The 25,925-nt window shown below is 43.4% G+C and overlaps 1 protein-coding gene across 1 annotated transcript; it reads left to right on the plus strand.

The window, feature by feature from the left end:
* The first annotated feature begins 5 nt into the window (after positions 1 to 5).
* Positions 6 to 14,474, plus strand: LOC130117984 (GA-binding protein subunit beta-2-like). Its single transcript, XM_056286273.1, has 8 exons — positions 6 to 112; positions 1,116 to 1,223; positions 4,527 to 4,694; positions 5,180 to 5,374; positions 6,660 to 6,783; positions 9,095 to 9,259; positions 9,908 to 10,029; positions 11,233 to 14,474. Exons 2-8 carry the CDS (start codon positions 1,116 to 1,118, stop codon positions 11,776 to 11,778), a joined length of 1,428 nt encoding a protein of 475 aa, XP_056142248.1. The 5' UTR covers positions 6 to 112; the 3' UTR covers positions 11,779 to 14,474.
* The last annotated feature ends 11,451 nt before the right edge of the window (positions 14,475 to 25,925 follow it).

Genomic DNA, 25,925 nt, shown 5'->3' on the forward strand with positions numbered 1-25,925 from the left:
ATATAAACAAATGACAATCTTGCTTTGCAAAGAAGTTGCTTAAATGCAGCTATCAAATACGAATTAATACCACCGTAACTGACAACCGCTCTTCTGGCAGCGTCCTTTTGAGGCAAGTATACAACAACGATTTTTTTTCAGTCCCAGAACTGGTTTCCTTGATCGCTTTAGCCGCACGAAATTGGAAAAGGCGACGTGAAGTACAGAAGAGCAAAACATACCGGCAAGCGGCCGAATGGGGACTAATTAGCGTTCTGTAATCTATTCGTAGACGACGATTTAGCGACTCGAATCTGTAAATGGGAGGCAGTCGAAACCGAAGCTGCAGAACGGCGCTTATTTTGGAAGTCTGAGCGGAGTTGTCTCCCCCCTGACCCGCAGCCAAGACATCGGCTAGCGGATGTGGAAATAGCTTATAGTCTATCTATCCGCCACTTCCACCGGAACAAAGCGAAATAAGATGTCAAACTATCATCGAGCACGCTGTTTCCCGTCATTACCTACACTCTGCTTTGGAGTTTCCCCGCGTAAGAAAAATGGCCTATCTCCTCTAGACCTGTAATTAGCACTGGGCCCTGTGAAAGAAATCTCTTTAAAAATCCGTTTAGAAAAATGTTATGAAATAATCTGGGGATCCTTCAGTCTGAGTTAGCAGCACCCCGTCTGGTTTCAGCAGCTGCTCTCTGCGGCAGTCGCATGCGAAACGACTTCGTGTTGCCTTGGCGACGAACGGTGGAAATCCTAATTTATTCTTTCCCAGTCTTTAGACGGGTTCTTCATCGATTCTTTATATGGCACTACCACGTACATTTATTTGCGACAATAGTATGACAATGTTAGCGTCAATCAGACCATTCAAAACGGGTTCGGGGTTATTTATGTATAAATATGCCAATATGACAATAAAAGGTCATTTAAGGGTCCCCATAAAAATAAGGAAAGATTAAACATTTGCCAAAGTATTTTGAATTATTTTTTTTTCATTTAACCTCAATAGTTATTAAAGCACCAGGACTGCAAGCTGTATTTAGATGACATTTTCAATCCCAACAATACCGATCGTTTTATTCCTCATTGACGACGTCCCCGTGTCTCTTCCCCTCTTCCTCCAGCAGATGTCGCTCGTGTATCTCGGGAAGCGTTTGTTGGAGGCGGCCCGGGCTGGCCAGGACGATGACGTCAGAACTTTGATGGCCAATGGGGCTCCGTTCACCACGGACTGGGTGAGGCTGTGAGGAATGACATGGGGATAATCTCTCATCTCATCCATAAACTGTATGGACGCTGGTCTGTTGGCCAGATACACCAAACATGCAGTATAGACAGTGGTAGGATGGCAGTGTGTTTCTGATGAAGTATTACAAGACACACAGCCATGCATAATGAAAAGCAGAGGTCACACTAAGCAAATGCTAAAGGTCTCCGCAGACAATTGCTATTGTGGCCCTCTTGAACCTTTGTTGTATGTCAGGGAAAAAGTAAAACCTTGATACATCCTCGTTGTTGGAAGTTGAAGTGAGACTACTGTCACATTGTGTGTTTGCCTGAACAAGGCTTATGTTAGTCGACGGCAAGCCAACTGGACCTTGTGTTGCCGAAAAAGGGGCATTTACAATGGTCTTGTGGAAGAAACATGCAGCTGCATTAACGATGGCCACTTTTCACCTCAAGAAATCTCAAAAAAAGAAAGAAAAAAAGGGGGGGGGCCTTGGACCAATTAGACATGTTTATGTTATTTCCACAGCTGGCCTGCGAGGGTGTCATCATTTTTTGCTATGGTCACTCACCAAGATGGCGTCCTAGCACCTGCCTCGCTACATGATCCCGGCCCACATTTTCTGACTCTGCTAGAACTTTTTCATAGCCTAAACCTGTGGATCAGAACCACCCAAGACAGCCACATTTGTTTTGAATTGAAAAATGTGTCAGGGACAGCCCTAAGACAGTTAAACTGGCACACTTTGTGTGTGTGTGGGGGGGGGGTCTTAACAGAGGAAGTCTCACTCCAGTCGCCTTAACAGACCCCAAAACGCTGTTTCTGAGTGTACAAATTGTGGGCTTAGAAACACCAGTTGAACGTGTTAAGCTTCTGTCACAGTCTGATGCATGATCTGAAAACACTGCAGACACTTCCCTGTTTGAAGAGCCTCCACAGTGTGTTGTTACTCTCAGCTGCTGTCAGAAGTCCAGTGGCTAGTGGAGGTATCTGTTATGAATTAATTATGACTCGTGAATTTCCCATCTCATACGTAAACTGCGGGGACACTTTGCTGGAGATGCTTCATCAAAGTGTGGCGGCGGCGTGACAGTGCTGTTTAATCTAAGCGACATTTCAAGACACAAATTGTGTACTGCCTGCGTGTGTGCTGCATGGAGACTGTCAGTCAGTGTCCTCTCAGCCGCCCCCTCCCTGTCTTCATACTTGTTGTGTCAGACATTTAAGTCTTGTCTGTTGTTTTTACATTCTGCTTTTTTTTTTTAAATTTTTATTTCACTTCTGATCTTCGGGAGTTTTCGACATCTTGATTTTTGTTTGTTTGTTGTTTATTGTTTGTTAAGAGGCGAGACATTTTTCCTTGTGGGTGGTCTTCCTCAGCAAAACCGGAGACTCGGGGCTCAGACAGGAAATGGAGTATTTCCTCACAGGATCGAAAAACCCCGTGCTCATGATGCAGGAGCCTGTCGAATAACAGATGCTACGCTCATCTTGCTCCTGTGTATTTTTAATTGTCCTATTTGTCTCTATTTTTGTCACCCTCATTTCAATGTTTGTTACTGTGCAAATACACAAAAGTAAACTGAACTAAACCCGAAACAACAAATCTCGAAACTACACAGAAATTAAGTGGAGACAAAAGCTAAACTCTCCTTCCCCTTGTAAGACATTTGCCAAATTTGTACCCGTGATAAAAATCTGCCCCGTTTGCTGTGAAACAACCTGTTGGTTTAATTTTACTTTTATATATGTGGAACGTGTTCCACTCTTCATGTATGCAGGTCTTAACCTGAGCAGAAGTCGACCTACTTGATCTGACAGACCCCCTCTCACCCACCGCCTAAAACTCAAACCAGGTCTCTATGAAGCCCTTCCCCCAGTAGTAAATCCCACATATGTTTAAATCTATATCTTAATCTGTTTGTCACATGAAGGTAAACATGGTGGCTTGCTTACAAGGCTCTCATTGTCGCAACATGACACCAGATCTGCAGAAGCGGTCTGTAATAAAAGGTATGAATAAAAAGTAAGAGAATGAAAACAGATCGATGAAATGGAGTCTTCCACACGTAGGCTCCTTTAGAGCCAGACTGATCGCACCGACATGGAGCGATGAACGGCGGTGATAGAAAAAGTTATCGTCAGAAATATATACACATCTAGAGAATGTTCTAGATGTTTAGAAAATGTTACGTGTCTCATTTATTGGCTTGATCTGCAAGCCTGTAAACCTGCCCCCCCCCCCCCCGCCTCGGCCCTTTTCCCTAAGGTTCATTATCATTTCATTCATACTATGATATGCTACATCTATTATTTACTACCCACTGGCATACACCGCCGCTGCGATCCTCGGCTATCTCTTATTCCCTTGTACTCTCCTGAGTATCACAGTTTCCAAGCAGATCAGGGGGCGTTAAGCCGGCCTCGTGCCTACAGAGACAGTCTTGTTACTGACCCAAGCCCTCGTGTGGGTGAGGGTCTGCAGGGCCTGATGCAACTCTGCAGCTGGGGGGGAAAGTATCGGTTTCTCATTATGCAACAGTGAACCCTGCCATCATCAAGTCATACTGCAAAAAAAATGTGAGGTGAAGTCTTAAACGGGGGCTTCTTACATCCAAGTGTGAAGGTTCTTCGCTGTTTACCAAGAACGGCGTCCGTTTATGGATGTCTGGCAGTTTCCTGCTGAGCCTTAATTCATCTAAACAGCTGTTACATAGCTGCCGTACGAGGAACACTCTTGATATCCCTGATGGCATGAAGCCTCTTTCCCACCTCCCCTCCCCTCGAACATCCCAGCCAGTAATTTCAGTATTTGACTGCATGAATGTGGAATTTTGTGTGTTGAATTCTTGATATTCCAGGATTTCATATTTGGAAGAGAGGCATGCCAACTTTGCTTGAAACTCTTCCCTTACCCTGGAGGTTGTTTTTTTTTAGATTTTGAGGTATTGTGGATTTTGTGTTGTTGTAGCTAGCAAGCAGATATGGCAGAGCAAGCTGGCAGAACACCTTTACCGATGGATGGCACAGTATCAATAAGTAAAACTCCGGTTTTTTTGGGTTTGGTGGTGAGGGAGGTGCTGAGACAAGAACACTGCTGACTTTAATTTCAAACGGGTCTCCGGATTCTGCCGTGGCCCAACACCGATGCAAATGCCAAAATGTCCTTAAGTGTCAGTAAGTTAAACAGAAGCAACACTCTTCTCGGCTGTAGCTTTAACGAAATGCAAAACGTCATTAAAACATACTTTATAAAGGTGCTTCCACACAACTTCTAACCTGTCCTTTTCCTTTCCTCTCTGTGTCCCAGCTGGGCACGTCCCCGCTGCACCTGGCCGCTCAGTACGGCCATCACTCCACCGCTGAGGTGCTGCTGCGTGCGGGGGTTAGCAGGGACGCCCGCACCAAGGTGGACAAGACCCCTCTGCACATGGCCGCCACGGAGGGACACTCGAGCATAGTGGAGCTGTTAGTCAGAGTAAGAGGACCATCTGCTGTGTGTGTGTGTGTGTGTGTGTGTGTGTGTGTGTGTGTGTGTGTGTGGGCACGCGCTCATATTTGTGTAGATTTGGATTTTGAAGACGGCACAGAGACAGAAAGATGGGAAAAAATTGACATATTTTGAGACAGATGTGAAGGGTGTTGAATCAGTTGGTAGATATGAATCAGATAGAATTAAGTTTGCCTAAATTCTGGGTTGTATTTATCAGCGAATGAAACTCAGGAGTAAAAAGATGCCGCAATATATCTGTCGTCCTTAGGTGGACACCTGTCATCCTGAGGTGGACTTCATGGAACAAAAGTGCAGATATTTCTTTGCTTTAGAAAATGGCCGGCATTACATAACTGGAATTATTTTTTTCTGTATTTATCTATCAATCCATCCATTTGCCCATTGTCCCTCTGTGTCTCTTCCTTACCACCTACTACCACCGGGGGGGGGGCGGCCACGGCTGAGTGCAGAGCGGAGCGGACATAAATGCCAAAGATATGCTGAAGATGACGGCGCTCCACTGGGCGGCGCAGCACGGCCACAAGGAGGTGGCCGTGCTCCTGCTCAAGTACGGCGCCGACGTGCACTCCCTCAGCAAGTTTGACAAGACGCCCTTCGACATCGCCATGGATACCAGCAACACCGAGCTGATGATACTGCTACAGGTGGGGTGCAAAACGGTCAGACAGACAGACAGACAGACAGGGAGGAGGGGAGTTAGAGAGAGAGAGAAACAGAATCTCGGGTGAAGGGGAGAGAGAGCGAGAGAAAGGAAGATGGATGGGAGAAGGGAGAGGGAAATGAGACAGATCAGAGGAAGAGATAAACGAAGAGACAGACAGATTTGTGAAGAATGACGAGAAGTAATATTAGAAGAGGAAAGGCGAGAGAGAGAGAGAGAGCGATACAGCGGAGGGGTAAAAAGAAAGAGTCAGGTAGAAGATAGAAAAACAGACAAACAGATGGGATGGAGGGGGAGAGACAATAGACAGACAGATGAGAGAGAAAGTAAGCAAGAGAGGGGACTATAAAGATAGTTGTGGGAGGGAAGGGAGAGCAAGAAAGACAAACAGAGAAAGAAAAATCCACACAGAGAGGTGACAGACTGCTGAGAGAGAGAGACAGCTTGGAGGAGATGGGGGGGGGGGCGTGTGGAGGAAGCCTGAAAGAGACTGCGACATGTAGTGAGATTGAAAGAATATAAGGGGGGGGGTACGTGCACATTAAAGCGTATTGCTCTCACGTGCACATTTGCACAGCCCCCAGTCATTTGAATGTGTGTGCGTGAGTGTCCCCAAGTGCAAAAGGCTTGACTTTGCCTCTGCCCGTCTCAGCAGCGTTGCCATGGTTGCAGCAGCCGTGGAAACTCCGGATGGGAGACGGCCATGTTGCAAACTGTCCACTCATTTTATGCCGCAATACCCGCATTTACACACCGTTTCACAGGAAAACAGATTTTAAAAAAAAATCTGAAAAAATAATGTGTTTGTAATTAAAAAAAGGGGGGAAATGGAAGTGTTTGGGATTATTTCATTCTGTGTAATTGGGTGTTAGCTGTAACAAGGACTGGGAAGCAGATTATTTGTAAAGCTGATGAGTAAGTTTATGTGCGGTCTGTATCCCACTGGTGAACGCGTGTTATGTAAGAGAGGTAGGCTTTGCATGGTTATGTAGGAGGCACTGAATTACCATTAGATAACCTTTCGTTGTGTGTTCATTTGTTGTGTGTTTGTGTGTATGTGTGCATGCATGTGTGTAGTGGAAGCCAAGGTGTGAGTTACTGTCCACCATCTTCCTTCGCAGTTCAGCGTTTAGAACACATTCACACAAGCGGAGGTGGCACTCGGGGGAGAGAGAGAGAGAGAGAGAGAGAGAGCTACTATCATATAGCAAATGTTGGTTAAGGTCTTTGGTGTGTGTGTGTGTGTGTGTGTGTGTCTGTGAGAACAGGATGGCATGCAGAACCAGGTGATGATGAACCCGGAGCAGCAGTACATCCTCCCTGCAGGTGGGGTGGTTAACCTCTCAGAACTGGTCACCACCACGCCCACCACCCACACCAGCACCACATCAGGTAGGGCCCTCTGCAGAGACAAAACTCCTACCAGATACCCAACTCACCTCCCGTCCTTCAATCCATCCGTCATTAAATTATTCATCCATCACTCCATCTATGCATTCAGCTGTTCATCCACAAATCTATGCATTCCATCAGTTACCCACAGGTAAAATATGTGATAATATTTATTCATTCCCCAAGTTGTGTGGACTCAAAACAGTATAAGAAACAACATTGACTCGGTCGGGCGTCCGTACATACACACTTGAATGTGTCTGCGGGTGGAAAGCGCCTCCTCTGGTCGGTCGGGGCACCTGTTCAGGGGGGAGGGGGAATGGGGGAATAACGTGATCCTCCCATGTGCAACCTGCCCCTGGTGAAACTCCTCACTGTCAGGTGAAAAGGAGCGGCCGGCAACTCCACATGTATCGGAGGAGGCATGTGGTAGTCTGCAGCCCTCTGCGGATCGGCAGAGGGGGTGGAGCAGCAACCAGGACAGCTTGGAGAGCGGGGTAATTGGCGGGATACAACTGGAGGGAAAAAGGGGGGGGAAATCCCTCCACACACAAAAAAAAAGAAACCACACTGATATAATGTCTGTACAAATCCATCATACAGCTGTGCGTAAGTCGCCCTGTCTGTCCATGCCATCAGTTGCTTACCTATCCATCTGTTTATCTCAATATCATCCACCTTTTCCCCATTCAGCTTTACTCATACTGTCCAATCATCTACCCATACACAATCTGTTCATCTCACCATCCAGCTGTCTTATCTGTTCATCTGTTCACCATCCAGCTGTCTATCTGTTCATCTGTTCACCATCCAGCTGTCTATCTGTTCATCTGTTCACCATCCAGCTGTCTATCTGTTCATCTGTTCACCATCCAGCTGTCTATCTGTTCACCATCCAGCTGTCTATCTGTTCACCATCCAGCTGTCTATCTGTTCATCTGTTCACCATCCAGCTGTCTATCTGTTCACCATCCAGCCGTCTATCTGTTCATCTGTTCACCATCCAGCTGTCTATCTGTTCACCATCCAGCTGTCTATCTGTTCACCATCCAGCCGTCTATCTGTTCGTCTGTTCACCATCCAGCTGTCTATCTGTTCATCTGTTCACCATCCAGCTGTCTGTTCATCTGTTCACCATCCAGCTGTCTATCTGTTCATCTGTTCACCCTCCAGCTGTCTATCTGTTCGTCTGTTTACCATCCAGCTGTCTATCTGTTCACCATCCAGCTGTCTATCTGTTCATCTGTTCACCATCCAGCTGTCTATCTGTTCGTCTGTTCACCATCCAGCTGTCTATCTGTTCGTCTGTCCACCATCCAGCTGTCTATCTGTTCGTCTGTTCACCATCCAGCTGTCTATCTGTTCGTCTGTTTACCATCCAGCTGTCTATCTGTTCACCATCCAGCTGTCTATCTGTTCGTCTGTTCACCATCCAGCCGTCTATCTGTTCATCTTTCTAGAGAAGGAAAAATGTTTCTCAACAGCAACGGTGTTCATCATAAAAACTTCAACTTACAAGTTACTACCTCATTCAACAACTAAGCATCTGCAAGAATTTGTTTTTTTGGGAGAGGGTTTTTTTTTCTCTTTTTTTTCTCACCAATTGTATTGGGCCAATTACCCCACTCTTCCGAGCCGTCCCGGTCACTGCTCCACCCCGCTCTGCCGGTCTGGGGAGGACTGCAGACTACCACATGCCTCCTCCCATACATGTGGAGTCACCAGCCGCTTCTTTTCACTTGACAGTGAGGGTTTTTTCCAGGGGGGCGTAGCGCATGGGAGGATCACCCCCCAGTTCCCCCTCACCCCTGAACAGGTGCCCTGACCGACCAGAGGAGGCGCTAGTGCAGCGACCAGGACGCATACCAACATCTGGCTTCCCATCTGCAGACACGGTCAATTGTGTCTGTAGGGACGCTCGACCAAGCCGGAGGTAACACGGGGATTTGAACCGGCGATCCCCGTGTTGGTAGGCAATGGAATAGACTGCTACGCTACCCAGACACCCCCCGCATCTGCAAGAATTTGAACCTACAAAATGGATGACACACCACACTATGAAACACAAACTCAATAAATCCCTATTTTGATTATAACATATCTTCTACAAATCTGCTGTAGCTGTTTTAAGGTGCTGCACACTGTATTCACATTATTCACAAGGTGAACTTGGTTCTTTCATGAGCTGTGGTTGTGTAACATCATGAGCTGTGGTTGTGTAACATCAGGGTCTTTTCTTCATCAAGTCCTCAGACAATGACATAATGCTGGAGCAGACCTTGGCTGTTAACCAGCTTGATCTTCTCCTCAGGCAAATCAGAAGAGGCCGTAGCTGTCGAGTCTGTGGATTCAGCCATTCAGCATGTGGTGGGTGATGGGGGTCAGAGGGTCATCACCATAGTGACGGACCAACACGGCAACCTCCAGCCAGCGGGTCTTGGCCAGCAGTTCTTTGTGACCATGCAGGGACAGCAAAGTGAGTGATGCTTGTGTGTGTGTGAGTGTGTGTGTGTGTGTAAATGGGGAGGTGGGGGGTGCAACACAATGGTTGCCACTAATCAACAGGAATTAAGCTGAGAGGCTGGGATGCACTGTAGCATGTTTTTAACTGTAAAAATCAGCTTGATCAAACCAGAGGATTTGAGACACGGTAGCATAGACAATGCCAAATTATTTTATTTATTTTTAATAATAATGATAATATATAATTATTATATATATTATTTTATTTTATTTTATTATTTTTACTATTTTATTTAGATTATATAATATAATTACATTATATATAATATTTTATTTATCTATTATATTCTTTATATTATTTATTTTATTATTATTGTATATATTATATATTATGTTATTATTATTATTATTATCATAATTATTATTAATTAATAACAATAATAATAAAATAATAATGATTATTATTTTCCTTTAAAGTACCACAGATCAATAAGCAGAAGAAGGACAAACACAGAGAGGGTAAATTAAGATATGGACATTTATTGAGAGAGAGAGATTTGGTTTATGTATCGCTCCCTTTTTCTCGAAGTTGCTGTGCGTTGGCTCTCAGTCAGGAAAGCATTGTGAATCGGTATTGTCCTCTGTACCTTTGTGTCTCTAGTGGTGGCTGTGCCGGCCACTGCCATAGCTGAGGAGATTGTGGAGGAGCAGCCTCGACAAGCCACCCCCACTCACAAGAGGAAGCCAGACCCTCCAGCCAATCATAGTAGCCCCAAAGAGAAGGTGAGCCAATGATAACCAAGTACACCACATCGTGCTAATATCTTAGTTTACCACATTTTGTTTAAAGAGCTCCTAGAAAGTCGCTGAGTTTCATTTACAGTATCAGTCATTTTCTAAAGGGGCTTAGCTGAACACAGCGTGTCGGCTAACTATTAGCTCATCTCCATGGCTCTTCAGCATGTTGAGATGACTGAGCTGAGCCCGACAAAGCCTTTGTTTGAATGTAATAATTGGCATACTTTTTCTTAATCAAGTCACATTAAGGCTTTAAAAGACAAATGTAGTTACTGCTGTTTGCTCATGTGGTGCGGAGCAGTATAAAAATCAAATTTGTACTGTGGCTTATGATAGCATTAAATCGGATGGGGATTTGATTTTACCGGGCAGCTACCAGTGAATTAGAATGGGTGCAACATTTGAACAAACTGCAGCAATACAGAGGCCAAAGCAGCTGGCAGAACCATGCTGATCATAACGATAATCATCAGTTTATAGAGCTTTTATTTCAAAAGTAACTCACTGCTGTAAACTCAAAAGCAAATCATCAATCCATTTTCTAACAAAAACAGTAGAAAAGTGATTCCCTGACCTGCTAGATTAGTGGTGCCCAACCCTACTCCTGGAGAGCTACCATTCTGCCGTTTTTTCACTCCAACCCTAATTTAACACACCTGATTCCAGGGGCGCCGTCAGCCTAGCCGAGGCCCGGTACGAGATGATCTCGCGAGGGCCCCCCCCCTCCCCCCGTGCACTATAAATCATCTCATGTAGGCTACATATGAATCTGGTCTGACCTCTGTGTCAAGGAAAATAAGCAATAATAGAATAATAAGCTTTTTTCTTACTGAGAAATACTTTGTTAAATCTTCACAGATATTTATTTTTGACAAAATATTCCAGCAGATTATTTTAAGGTTAGGGGTCAGTTTGATGCCCCCCCGATCTGAGGCCTGGGGATAACTGTCCCCTTTGCCCCCCCCTGTCGGCGCCCCTGCCTGATTCTACTAATTACCTACTGACCAAGACCTTGATTAATTGAATCAGATGTGTTAAATCAGGCTGGAATGAAAACCGGCAGGAGGGTAGCTCTCCAGGAGCAAGGTTGGGCACCACTGGGCTAGATGTTTCAGTGTGACTCTCTGTTAGGTGGCTCTAAGGTTTTGTTTTTTTTATTCAAAAACCCATTTTGGTTGTTTTCTCCAGAAGGCTAAGGACAGCCGTGAGCAGCTCCAGCGCCAGCTGCAGGAGGCCAAGAGGAGGGCACAGGAGTACCGCGAGCAGCTCCTTAGGAAGGAGCAGGAGGCAGAGCAGTATCGCCTCAGACTGGAGCAGGCCATGGCCAGCAGCAACAGCTCAGCCACCAACATCAGCACTATCACTGTTATCACCAACACCACCGGCATCGCCAAGCTGAAAGAAGAGCTTGAGGAGGTGGTCATAGAGGAGCAGCTGGAGATCAAGGCAGGAGTCAAGGTGGGTGAGATAAAAGCAGAGCAGCAGGATGTAGAGGAGGCTGTAACTGAGGAAGCGGTGAGGAAGAAAAGAGGAGAAGCAGCGGAGGAGGAGGAGGCCGTTGTTAGGCTTCCAGAGGACCCGATACTGGTGAATGAGGGTGAGCTGGATGCTGCTGAAGGCAATCAACTGGCATTTGAGGACACAGAGGAAATGGAGGCGCATCTGAGAAAGACCACCAGCCACCCCAGGCGAGGCCGGGGGAGAGGCCGGGGCAGAGGGAGACACAGATGCTAGGATGCGGAAATGTGTTTTACATTTTATACATTTCTTGTCAAGTTATTTCCATCGATCTCCTTCTATTGTTCTTCTATACGGACTTTTTTGTAAATATCTTAACATCTGCACGCCAGACACTGCTGGTTTGATGTATTTGCAAGCTCACGTTGAGCCTGAAGAGGGAGCCGTTGAACCCAGACCGTGACGATGCTCAGTTCTTCATCACATCGTCACTCTGGCTTTTTTCTCACCTTCACTAGAACTGGATGGGAACTGACTGACAGTTGGGATGTGCCAGCTACAATGGCTGGTGCATTCTGAAATTCACCTTGTATTTTATAACTAAAATAGAGTTTAAGGACAGGACGAGATTAAAAATTTGACTGTGGAGGATTCCCGAGTCGGAGTCCGGTCCCTTTTTTCTTGGGGCAGCTAAACATTTGGACAACATGACCCATCATAATGTTACAGGCACCAAGACAATGCTAAATGTGCCTTAAATTTTCAGTTTGTTAACAGGAACAGGAAGAGGATTTCGCTGACTGACAGCTGATGAGTGAACTCTTTTGAGTGCAGAATTGAAGTGGCTCAACTTGAAATGAGTCCCGTTCCCCTTTAGTTTTGTTTGTGCTGTTCCATGTTCAAGTTTGAGTCAATCCCCCGTCCTTTGGGTTCCTGCTGTCTCATGTGTCATGTTGTGAAAGAATTACAGACCGTTTATCATGTGTCTGAGTAGAGGATTAGAGGTGGAGAGAACTGTTGAACTAAAAGTTCTCCTTGTTTTTCAAAATTTTTAACATTTTTTGAGGATTGTTCCTCATTTTTCCCCCCAATTGTACTTGGCGAATTACTTCACTCTTCTGAGCCGTCCCAGTCGCTGCTCCACCCCCTCTGCCGATCCGGGGAGGGCTGCAGACTACCACATGCCTCCTCCGATACACGTGGAGTCGCCAGCCGCTTCTTTTCACCTGACAGTGAGGAGTATCGCCAGGGGGACGTAGTGCGTGAGAGGATCATGCTGTTACCCCCAGCCCCCCCCCCCAAACAAGCGCCCGACCGACCAGAGGAGGCGCTAGTGCAGTGACCAGGACACATACCCACATCTGTCTTCCCACCCGCAGACACGTCCAATTGTGTCTGTAGGATCGCCTGACCAAGCTGGCGGTAACACCAGGATTCGAATCGGAGATCCCCATGTTGGTAGGCAACGAGATAGACTGCTATGCTATCCAGACGCCCTTGTTTTTCCATTTTTCCCTTTATCTCCATGTCTTCATCATGAGAAATCATGATTCATCATTTCATCTTTCATAAAAGGGACAGCTCATGTTGGACGGTTTGGAGACAAAGCAAGAGAGGCAAGATTGAGATGGTTTGGACATGTGTGGAGGAGAAATGCTGGGTATATTGGGAGAAGGATGCTGAATACGGAGCTGCCAGGGAAGAGGGAAAGAGGAAGGCCAAAGAGGAGGTTTGTGGATGTGGTGAGAGAGGACATGCAGGTGGCTGGTGTGACAAAGGAAGATACAGAAGACGGGAAGAAATGTAAACGGAGGATCCGCTGTGGCGATCCCTAACGGGAGCAGCCAAAAGTAGTAGTAGTAGTAGCAGTATATCTCCATGTCTTCATCAGACCCTTGATCACCTAATGGTGCCTAGTTGGATCCTTGTGTAACGTAATGTAGGTGGTACCGTATGTGTTGGTGGGTGACTCCCCAGGTTAAAGCCTGGTGGTGGAGGTGGGAATGAGTGAGCATGTTTACACTTGTATGTGACTGTCAAGACTGATGCTGAGGTGGTGGAGGTCGACTTGTTTGTATATACATATTATATTTGTGTGTGTGTGTGTGTACATGTTCTCAGGCCAAGCTTTTGGGCATTACCAACCATTTTTATTTACAGTCAAAAATTACACAGACCCTATAACAGAGATGTTTGTACCAATGCTATATAATGTATTTATAGATGCTCCCTGACCACAGTACCACTGTCAGATTAGGACACCGTCTACCTTGTTTTCACTTTGTTCTCAAACCTCACCCTTTTAATTGCTGGCATTCTGAAAACAAGTTGCTGGCTTTAACGACCACAGGCTATGACATCATCAAGTGAATGAGTCCCACCGGGGCAGCGCAGTGTCAGCTGAAGAAATAAATCTGAGTCCTCATGGCAGTGTTGGGACCGCACTTAACGACCATGCTTTCAATCAGTTTGATTGGTCAGATACACCTCCCCTCCAATTAAACCCAATTAGTTGTTAATCAGTTATGCACATTTGACTGCTCAACTCTGCTACAGACTGTAGAATGTGTCGGTGCACATTGTTGTACACATTTGCACCCTTAAAGATGTGTTCATAGAGAAAAGTCTTTTCTCTGAAAATGTTAAGAGAACATTTTTTTCCAGTTTAGGTCACTGCACAATATGTGTTCCTCAGCAATAACCTGCAGTCCCTCATCCAGTTCACTTACATGTTGTGTCCGTGTTCAGACGGCCGGTGTAAGTTAATTAGCATGTAGCACTACAGCCTGAGGTCCTCATTTTGAACCACGTTCTCTTTTCTATTCCAGTTTACAGCTGCCATCACTTTATCTTCCAGTTTGGGAGACAGAAAAACACAAAGCCTTTAGGAAGCAAAATTTTAAACAAATGACTAAAAATATTCTTTATGTTTTTGTATCTGGAATACACTTTTTTTTAAGGAAAAATGTTACTTTTCAGAGGTCAATAAATATGCATTTATGTTTTCCGTACTGTCTTGTGGTGTTGTTCACGTCTCAGTTCTGATGGCCAAACGACTGTAAAATAGGTGTAAATGAGTGAACCTATATAAAGCACAACATTACCGAACACAATCTTGCCTTCTCAGACTTAGACCTGTGTGAAGAAACAGTATAAATAATCAATACAAGACACGTCGGGGGGACTGAGTGCTTGCGTACGGTGTAATTCCAGTCCCTGAGCCGCTGGCTTCCTTTGCTGTATCTACAGAATTAGACAGAATACTGCCGAGTTGTGTTCAGGAGACACGGGGACACCATGTCTGAACTCGAGAGACCACGATAACACCAATGGGTCGCTGCAAGGCCCAGCTCCCGACTTATTTTATAATGACACTGACAGGGAGCATCTTTCTTCCCCTCACCAATGTTTCCCTGAAGCCTTCTCCTTTCACCTTGAAACGCCCGGTGAAATTTCAATAGCCTGTACTAAAAACTTAAAGATCCACAGGGAATGAAAAGAATCACTGAAAAATCTATTATGAGCTATCTCTGCTCCTTCTCTTTATACGCTCGGCACTGCTGTTCCAACTCTCCAGGGTAGAAGTCCCGTCAAACCTGTTCAAAGACCATTAAATTAACTTCAGTATATTGCCGCTTATAAACAGAATGGGACTTCTGGGAGTGGAATACATTCAGTGTGGGGCGACCAAGTATGGAAAATAATAATTCAGTTATCGCCAGCTCTCTTTATTATGAGCCTTGTTGCGTACAGCATGACTACTATTGACCACACAAGGTTTATGTGCACTGCTTTGGCCTAACTCACTTGCTGTGTGATAATATAACAATAACTGTGCAGTAAAAAGAGCAGTAAAGTAAAGAGTAATAAATGTACAGCAGCCAAAGCAAAGGCGTGATGGAAAGGACAGGCGAAAATATGAAATGGAGTCTGCATGAGTGATGTGTGTGTGTGTGTGTGTGTGTGTGTGTGTGTGTGTGTGTGTGTGTGTGAGTGAGAGTGTTTCATCAATGAAAGTGTGTGAGCAATACAAACCCTGTTTGGGGCCACGGTGTTGGTTTCTATTGGGAACTGGGGGTGGGTGAGGACGAATGCCAGCTCACTGCAACAACGTTGTAGTGAGCAGACATTTATAAATCAAGAGCCGAGTTTTCATTGGCAGACAGGAAACCAGTGTAACGATCTCAGAACTGGAGTGATGTGATCCATTATTTTGGTCTTAGTAAGGAGTCGTGCAAGCAGCATTCTGAATAAGCTGCAGCTGTTTGATTGAGTTTTTAGAGAGATCTGTAAAGACACCGTTACAGTAGTTGAGTCTACTGAAGATAAATGCATGAACAAGTTTTTCCAAATCCTGCTGAGACATAAATATTTTAATTCGTGATATATTCTTCAGGTGATAGTAAGCTGACTTTATTATTGTCTTAATGTGGCTATAGAAAGTCTGGCCTGAGTCCATGTCTACACCAAGATTTCTGGCTTGGTTTGTGGTTTTTAACATTATGGATTGTAGCTGAGCACTGACTTTTAATTTTTCTTCCTCAGCCCCAAAGACAATTACTTCAGTTTTATCTTTATTTAATTGAAGAAAATTCTGAGAGATCTAAACGTTGATTTGTTCAGTGCACTTACTCAGTGCTTGTATGGGATTATAGTCCCCTGGTGATATGGTTATGTAAATTTGCATGTCATTTGCATAATTATGGTAACATATCATAATCTGATCTAAACATAATCTGAACTAGTGGCAGCATATAGGTGTTAAACAGAAGCAGCCCCAGAATGGAGCCTTGGGGAACTCCACAGGTCATTTTTGTATGCTCAGATTTGTGATTACCAATAGACACAAAGTAGTCCCTGTCCTTACAGCAGGCTTCAAACCAGTTTAGTGCTGTGCCAGAAAGTCCCACCCAGTTTTCCAATCAGTCTAGTAATATGTTGTAGTCGACTGTGTCGAATGCAGCATTGAGATCCAGTTATACCAGGACTGAGATTCTGCCACTGTCTGTGTTTAAGCGGATGTCATTAAAGACCTTAACAAGTGCAGTCTCAGTGCTGTGGTGTGGTCAAAATCCTGACTGGAAGACATCAAAATAGTTGTTTAGTGCCAAAAAGTTGTTCAGCTGCTGGAAAACAAAATTAAAAAAAAGATTTTATTTAGAAACTTAAGATTTGATATGGGCTATAATTGTTCATTAGTGAAGTGTCTAGATTATTCTTTTTTAAGACTGTCTTGATGACTGGAGTTTTCAGGGCCTGTGGGAGGAGACCTGACAAAAGAGACATCTTGTCAATTTGTAGAAGATCTGAGGCTATGCAATTAGAAACATTTTTGAAAAAGCCTGTTGGCAGAATATCAAGGCAGCAGGAGGAGAATTTCAGATGTTGTATAATGTCCTCCAAGTTTTTATGGTTAATGGGATCAAATTGTGTTATGCTATTTGAATTAATTGCTATTTGATTGATAACGCAGTGCCTCTATGACTACCATTATATACTCTATTTTCATGCACCGCTTTTGAATGGCCCTCACTCAGTGCATTTCCAATTTTTGAACCGCTCTCTTTTCTTAAATTGAATTCAGACCATGTGTCCATGGTGTATTTGTGCCCAATGCTCACATGGTGTGTTTGGAATGACTGGGTAGCTTTGACCCAAGTGCTGAACCCATCCTGGGTAAATGCTGTGTCTTTACCTTGCCCTTTATGTGAAATATGTCTGCAAGCAAAGCAGAACGCACAGTCCTTGGTAATCGAATATTCCAATCAGGTATACTGTTCATACCATTGGCGATTGAAGGACCACATTTGAAGTCCATGCTTCTTTACTGGGTATTTTCAGAGAAGAGGGCACTATGGTCCTTTGTTGGTTGTGTGGTTAATATCAGCTACACCACTGCAGTTCTGGGTGGAGGCTAACTGCTGATCAGATAGCGGGGACAGCAGCTCGTCTTCTTTCTCCCTAATGTTATCCGAGTCCTCACCACAAACTTGCTCATCCTAGCTGTCAGCCTGCTCTTCCTCAACATTGCCAGAGACAGCAAGGTTATCGTTTCTTAGTTGTCTCCTCCACGTTTGTTGAGGTCCTTGGTCTTTTGGGTACAAGAAATCTCTTCATGTTCAGCTCACATTAGATAACATCTGAAATGCGTAAAACTGAGCTAAGAAGTTCATGACCTCTGACTGATTCTCGTGAGACGCGAGAAGCGCTTATTCGTTTGAGAAAAGACTGCATTTAGGTTTTTTTATTCATTGTGTTTGTAATTAAAAACACAGCATATTACCTAAATAATAAAAAAGTTTTTAAATAAATTATATTTTATTAGTTTTCATAACGAAATTCTTGGGGTTGCTTTGCAGTTGCTATGCCAAATCTTGGGATTGCCAAATTAGTGGGCTTGATTTTGTTTTAAAGTGTGATTTTTGAGGTAGACAAGATTCCTATCAAGTTGTCAAATTTCCATAGACAAATTCTTGAGTTTTGGAAAAGGATATTTAGTCATAATTTATTTTTTAGTTTTGTTTTATTTTGAACATGTTAAAATAAGAAAATAAAATACATAGGCAGGAATAAAAATCAAATGGAAATAACAGTGAGCATATTTTGCAAACTCTCTGTAACAAACCAACTAATAACTAGTCCATGTTTGAAAAGGGCGTAGGATGAAGTAAATAACTTTTCTGGTCCTACCCCTTTTTTATACATTATCAATCAAATCAAACCAAAACAAAACTTTCAGAACAAAAGTGAAAAAGAGAAAAGAAAGACCAATGCATAGAAATCAAAATAAACAAAACAGCACAAGTCAAACAAGGCACCTTCCACATCATGTACCATGCCATGTTATTCCAGTCCACCTCTGGTCCTCCTCAACTTTATGGAACAATAGAGGGACTACAATAAATAGGAAATCAATATTTTAAGAGTAAGTGGTATGATGAAGGGATTTTGTTTGTAAGTGATCTATTGGATTACAACGGTAACCTTTTGGACTACATGGCCTTTTTAAATAAATACAATTGAAATTGTACTCACAAGGAGTACAGTAGGATTTGCAAAGCGATCCCTTTACCACTGATCCAGTTAATCCAAAACACCTTAATATACTCGTATGTTAAATCAGCATTGCCAAATTTAGTGATTAACGACTGTACTTTATGTGATAACAAATGTAATAATAAGGTGATATTCTGAAATCCAGAGTGTTTCATAATTATAACAGAGAGCCGTGTGTACATGGTCTGAATGTGGAGACCTTGTCTGTTATGGAGAAAGCACATTCTAAATTTATTAATGGCCCGTTTACCCAAAGGTAAAAGAAACCCACTTTAAAACAATTCACAAGGTCTACCCAGTTGCAGATTTTCTTAACAAAAGGTTTAAATTTTAAGTGGATCCCTGCACCTTTTGTAATGCAACAGACTAAACTTTAAAGCACGTGTTCTTCTATTGCCCTGTGTCTAAAAGATTTGGGTCTATTTAAAAAGGTAAATGACATTCCTTTCTTTGACATATCTCATATTTTCTTACATGGATAACCTAAACTCATTGCTTTCTAGTATGATTAATGTCATTATTCTTATGGGTAAATATCATATTTATTGTAGTGAATGGAGAAATAGTGAGCCCTCTTTTGTTTGGTTCATAAATGATTTCAAATTATTTTTCTCATCTCTTAAAAGAATGTATTCTAACAAAATTGCAAGAAAGATTTATGGGGATATACAGTGCTGCTTGAAAGTATGTGAACCCCTTGAGCAGTTTAGATTTTTCTGTTGTTTTACCATGATTTTCTTATTCCATCATCACCAGTTTTTATGTATGAAATGTCAGATATATGTTTATCAGTTGCATGTACTTGTTTAGTGGGACTTGTTTAAGTAGCCCAAAAACTACATGAAACATGGAATTAGTGTATGTGCAAAAGTAAGTGAACCCCCAGCTGCATTGGTTAAGTCAAGCAGGTGACAGACTCGGGTGAAACACATCTGGGTGCTTGATTAATAATTTAAGCAGACCAATGAAATGAGACATCTTTGGGAAAGGGTTTGGCCTGCACTAATTAAAAGAGAGAAGAAACCAACCAAACCACTGTGGTCCCATATAAATCAACAATGCCGAGAGCAAAGGAGATATCCGAGGACATGAAGAAGAGGGTAGTGATAGCCCATCAGTCTGGGGAGGGATATAAGACCACCTCCAAAAGATTCCAGCTCCATCCATCCACTGTAAGACAAATAATTTACAAATGGAGGGCCTTCAACATGACAGCAACTCTGCCTAGAAGTGGACGCCCATCAAAACTATCACCCAGAAGCACCAGAAAAATAATAAATCAGGTAAAGGCCAACCCACACATCACCTCTAGAGAGTTGCAGACCTCTCTGGTAGCATCTGGGACAAATGTGCATGCGTCTACAATCAGACGAAAATTGAATAGCCATGACATTCATGGGAGGGTTGCTAGAAGGAAGCCTCTGCTCTCAAAAAAAAAAACAAAGCTGCCCGTTTCAACTTTGCCAGAGAGCACTTGGACAAACCAGAGGCCTTCTGGAAGTCCATTCTCTGGACAGACGAGTCCAAAATAGAATTATTTGGTCACAATCAAAACCAACATGTTTGGAGAAAAGCCAACACTGCATATGAAGAAAAGAACCTCCTCCCAACAGTGAAGCATGGTGGTGGAAATGTGAAGGTCTGGGGCTGCTTTTCTGCTTCTGGACCTGGACGACTCCATATTATCCAAGGAACCATGAATTCTCTGGCATATCAACAAATTCTTGACGAGAATCTCCTGCCATCAGTCAGGTAGTTGAAGCTGGGATGAAAATGGATTATGCAACAAGACAATTACCCAAAGCATTCCAGCAAAACTACAAAGGAATGGCTTCAGAGAAAGAGGATTCGTACTCTGGATAGGCCCAGTCAAAGTCCGGACCTTAATTCAATTGAAATGTTGTGGCGAGACCTGAAGAAGTTGGTACATACCAGATGTCCCTCCAACCTCTCTCAACTGACTGAGTTCTGCAAGGAGGAGTGGGCAAAAAGCCCCATAGGCAGATGCGAGAGACTGGTTAGTGGTTACAGAAGACGTTTGGTTGAAGTAATGGCTGCAAAAGGAGGAGCCACAAGCTACTAATACAAGGGTTCACATACTTTTGCACATGTTAAGTTTTCAGTTTTTGTGAAATAAACTACCTTTGTTGAATTAAATAATGAAAATATATCTCTTTTTGTGTGTGTGTCCATTATTTGGAAGGTATGCTTTACAAACTGGGATTTGGATGTATGTGTAATAAGCTTATTTTCATGTTTTTTACAAAAACAGTGACCATGTCTGGAGGGTTCACAAACTTTCAAGCAGCACTGTATCTCGTTTATTGTTGTGTTGATTTACGTCCCCATGGTTTAAATCTTTTGCGTCTTCTCTGCCCAGTGATTTAGAAATGATTTTTATTTATATACTTATATATGTACTTTCTGCAGATCCCCCCTATTTCATTTTATTCATGTATTCTGTCTACATTTGTTTTGATAATGGAAATATTGTGTTATGTTGTGTCAATAAAAAGAATATATATATATATATATATATATATATATATAGGGGTTGCTATAGCAACACCGTAGTGCCGCCTTTGATCGTAGGCCCGATCACTACCAAATTTTCTGTGGATCATTATTGGACTAAGCTTATCACATTTGCTTTTCAAGATATTGACCAATGAACTTCAAAAGGGCGTGGCTCAGCACATAAATAGACCAAAGTCAACAACCGTTGGGCCAATCATCACAAAACTGGCAGGATATGTCCAAATAAGTACCTGAAATAGACCCTGAAAGTTACATTCAAATCAACCGCTGGGTGGCGTTATAAATGCAAAAAAATTGGCATGACATAACACAAATCAGACCAATTTGTTTGTCCAGTCATGTTTCATAACAATGTTGAACCAAGTGTTTTAAACTATTTTGAAATCGCTCAATAGGAGGCGCTGCCATTTCCAAACACGTACATGGGGCCGTCGCAAATCTGGCCATAAATCAACGACAGTCTGTCCAAAACATCATTAAACTTGGTGGATATTTTTATCAAGCTGTTGAAGCTTCAGCTTCTAACGGTCTGTGTTGGCTTGAACCTGGGAATTGTTGCTTGCAGCCATATTTATTCTTCTTCTTCTGCCCTAAAATATCTGGGTCTCAGAAACCTTAACACCTCCAGGTCCCAGATTGGCTGGAAATCTCACCCACTACTCAGACAGACAAACAAACAAACAAACAAACAAATAAACACACCCCAATTGGTGGTGCTATAACAACAAACTACATTTTGGCCTATAACTTTTGAACTGTAAGTCCATTATCATCTATTATCTGAACCGCTTATCCTGCTCTCAGGGTCGTGGGAATGCTGGAGCCTATCCCAGCAGTTATTGGGCGGCAGGCGTGGAGACACCCTGGACAGGCCACCAGGCCATCACAGGGTCAACACAAAATTAGTTTGAAACCCATCCATTTGAGTCTAGAAAGATTTTCCACCATTTTGAATTTTGTCCAAATCTGTTTTTTTTTAAAGCTACTTGCTAAGATAGCGCCTAAGCAATCAGGAAAAAAAAAGATAATTTGATTTGCAATTTTTCAGTGTGCATTGTTATTTGCCATTGTCTTTTCCTATTTGTCGTTGTGATTTGTACTTCGGGGCCACCGTACATGTGACCTGGCCAAACAACTGACATGAACTGATGAAGCGCTACCATCAGAAATGACGCGAGGTCAGAGTGACTTGAAAAGCTTGATGGAAGTGGGTATAAAACTAATGATTAAATATTCAAAACACTACCAGCAGCTACATGTATGACAACAAACCAGTCATTTAAGACCCAGTCAGTAGAAAACAATGGATAAAAAGCATCGAAAACCCTGCCACCACACAGCCAAGGATTTTGAAGTGTAAATCCACACACAGTGTGACTGGGGCACCTGCAGGGCTGTCTGGACTGAATGGGCAGGTTTTAATAATTAAGCTGTGTTTTGGGGCAGGGCAGGGTGCTGCAGTCAGAGAGGCTGTTTGCACCTACCGTCTTGGGTGATCTGATCACAAGACAAACAAGGAACACGAGGCCTTTCTCAATGAACGTGCACTTAGAGCTTCACTAAGTTAACGTTGAATAATTGAACACTCAAACTTGCAAAGGCAAAAATGAAAAGTTGTAAATGTTGCAATATTGAATTCGTTGGTCAATACTTCAGCCCACAAATGATTTGGGATAATCCATACCACAGAGGCAAATGCAAATTTTTTGGTGAATGTTTTATACTCAGAATTAAAAGGTTATGAAGGTAAGTTAGCCGCTAAGCTGAAACTTTGACCATTCTCTGGGCTGACTTTGTGTCCTGCACATGAATTTAGAACAGTGATTAAATCTGAGCCGAACCAAGTGTGTAGTAATGAGTGGTCAGCCCTGTGTTCCCTCAGCCCTGCGGGTGAGCCATCACATAGGTGAGCTATCGGTTAAGGTAAGGTTAAGGTAAGGTTAAGGTAAGCGCTGGGTTAAGGTCAGAGTGAGGTAGAGGTGGAGGTTAAGTCAGGTTAAGGTAGGTTAGGTTAAGTTTAGGTAAGTTCAGTGAAATAGGGTTGAGGGAACACAGACACTCTCACATTAAAGTTAAAGTCTAGCGGCTTACGATACCATAACCCCTACCAACACGGATGCAGTGACGTTTCATAAAGGCAACTTTCACTTAATTTCAGTAACAATTGGCTAAAATAAATGTTTTATATACCCAGATTTCACAGAGGTGCCGTTAATCCTGTTTGAGGAGGGATCACATCCGAAGTGACAAGACCCTCCCGGTCAAATTTTAACTGACAGCTGAAATGAAAACCCATCTGCACGTGTCCACGCACTGGCGTGTTAACATCTGTCAGCTCGCAGTTTGCGAATGATGGCAGTTAGTGAACTGTATCAAAATGAGCCAGAAACGGACCCAGAATAGGAAGCTGAAGTTAAGCAGCCTCCACACTGAGGGTTGCAGGACATTAGTTCATGGTAAGTAGGCATATTTCATGAGAGTTATAGTCCATGTATCTGAATATGTACATGACTCATATGTGTATGAGTCACTAAAACAGGAACCATTCATATTCTAGAGGGGGTATTAACTTTCTTTCCCTCATCATTTCCACTGGAACAAGTCACAGAAACTTTACTAAAATAGAGCCAAAGTAAGCGATTCATCAACCAAGTGAAAAATCACCCACCCTGTTTGCTGTCACACCAAGGTGGTTGGGACACATTAATCAATAGTACTGAATGCTATTAAAATTTTGCTTGCTTATTGCATTGTGTCATGTTAGGATGGGCTGTAATGGATTGTAGCAGTAGCTAGCAAGCGACGTTACAGCATCACTATCTATTCATCTCCGTACTGTAACTACATCCAAACATTCAGTCAATTGAAATCCAAAGGACTTTTCTCACGTAAGCAAGTACTTGTAAGCCCTAGTTTTTGTCAGAGCAAGACTTCAGGAAGCATTTAGCTAACAAGCAGTATCGTAATATATCCATACCCCAGTGTATTATTCTTACCTCAAACTGCCATTAAACAGTACCAATTGCCAGAAAAAAACCTTTCCACTTGACTAGACCCTTAAAGAGTTTTAAATGCACATTTTCCACCCAATCAGAGACCAGTATTCCCTGAGAGGTCATCATCATCATCATCATCATCATCATCATCAGCAGCAGCAGCAGCAGCAGCAGCAGCAGTCACTTGAAGAAAGTATGACTGTCCTCTCAGTTGGGTTGTCTACTTGTGGGTCTTCAGATGACTGTAGAGGTCGATCCGTGATCCACATACTTTGGTACCATGTGGACAGGGGAAAGTGGTGGGGGTTGGTGGTGGTGGTGGAGGAGTCTTTTTCTCTCTCTCCTTACAGTGCTGTCGCTTTTTCTCTGCGGCACAGAGGAGTTCCATTTCACGACGTGGCGCTCCTTCCTGTGTGGATTTCTTCCAGGAGCACCTATCCAGTGCAGCGTGTTCCCAGTTGCTCGATATGATGTTGAATTTCTTCAGACTGGTCTTGGTATTGTCCTTGAAACATTTCTTTTGCCCGCCAGGAGCTTGCTGACCTTCCTTCAGCTGGCCGTACAAGATCTGTTTGGGGAGACATGTGTTGGACATGCGGATGACATGGCCTGTCCATCGGAGTTGGTGCTGCATTATTGTGGTGGTGATGCCAGTCGTGTTGGCTTCTTCCAGAGTGCTGATGTTGGTGCGTCTATCCTTCCAGCTGATCCTCAGGATCTTTCATAAGGATCTTTGGTGGTATTTTTCTAGGGCTGTCAGATGCCTGCTGTAGGTGGTCCATGATTCTGCTCCATACAGCAGCTTCTGTCTCAAGGCCCAAGCCCCTTCTTCACTTGATGTCAGACCAGTGCGCTTCATTATTTCCAGTATTTATTTATTTATGAATGATGGTTTTGAGTCTGCTTGCTGCTACAAAATTCAATTTCTCGTAAGATGGCTAAAGTCCATCTCTTCTTATGTAATTGTGCAGCGAACAAGCAAAGACATTGCTTGTGGTGTTGATAATCATTTGTGTTGTGTAAGCACAGATGGACATTTTATTCCAAAATGAATGTCCATCTCCTGGACTCTGCTGACATGTGACACCCACAAGCACTCGAGGGTTGGATTTTCACCCTTGTTCTGACTTTCCAAACAGCAAGCTAGTGAGGAGGCTTCAGTACTGACGTAGGCTGATTCCTTACATAATAAGCCAGGATAAGCAGAATGTGCATTCCTTCTCTGGGATCCGCTTCATTTTAAATTCTGTTCCTGTTCAGCCCAAAACAAACAACAAAAACACGCTTTGGATGGGGGCTGTCAACAGAATTACTCAGTAACACACACATTATCACTCATAAGACGAATCCATAGCTGGATCTTTTCACCGGCCTGCTTAAATATGGAAAATTCTACACGTAGGCCAGCACTGCGTCTGCCAGATAATTGCATATCAATATATTCAGTGTTGGTGTCAGAGAGTAGATTGTTATTCTGCATGCAGCTCTGGATCTGTCTCGCCTCAAAGAGCAGCCCCGGCCCGCAGCTTGAAGGAAAAGCAGATGTGTGTGTGTGTAGGTTTGTGTTTTGGTCTGATGAGAGTCAGACAAAGTGTCTGGGTTCACAATAAACCAATCAAGGCGCCTGCCGGCTAGCACTGGCAACCACTGATAAAAGGTTACGGAGAATGTGTTGGCCCTGCTGCCCACACTGCCAGTCTGAAAAGGGCAGGATGGAGGACAACGTTTTTCTCTTTCATTTGGGTATATCCCTGTTACCTGTTGCTATTCGTGCCTTGCAAATGAGCCTCATGAAACAAAACACAATGCACTGTGATATTTTTTCCTCTTTAT

Source organism: Lampris incognitus, chromosome 9, assembly GCF_029633865.1.
Source record: "Lampris incognitus isolate fLamInc1 chromosome 9, fLamInc1.hap2, whole genome shotgun sequence".
Classification (NCBI taxonomy): Eukaryota; Metazoa; Chordata; class Actinopteri; order Lampriformes; family Lampridae; genus Lampris; species Lampris incognitus.

Bases quoted from the DNA above. Each gene is read 5' to 3' on its own strand.
- LOC130117984 (XM_056286273.1), top strand. From the start codon at position 1,116: ATGTCGCTCGTGTATCTCGGGAAGCGTTTGTTGGAGGCGGCCCGGGCT. The intron at 1,224-4,526 runs GTGAGGCTGTGA...TCTGTGTCCCAG, and splicing joins CTCCGTTCACCACGGACTGG to CTGGGCACGTCCCCGCTGCA. The intron at 9,260-9,907 runs GTGAGTGATGCT...TTGTGTCTCTAG, and splicing joins GACCATGCAGGGACAGCAAA to TGGTGGCTGTGCCGGCCACT.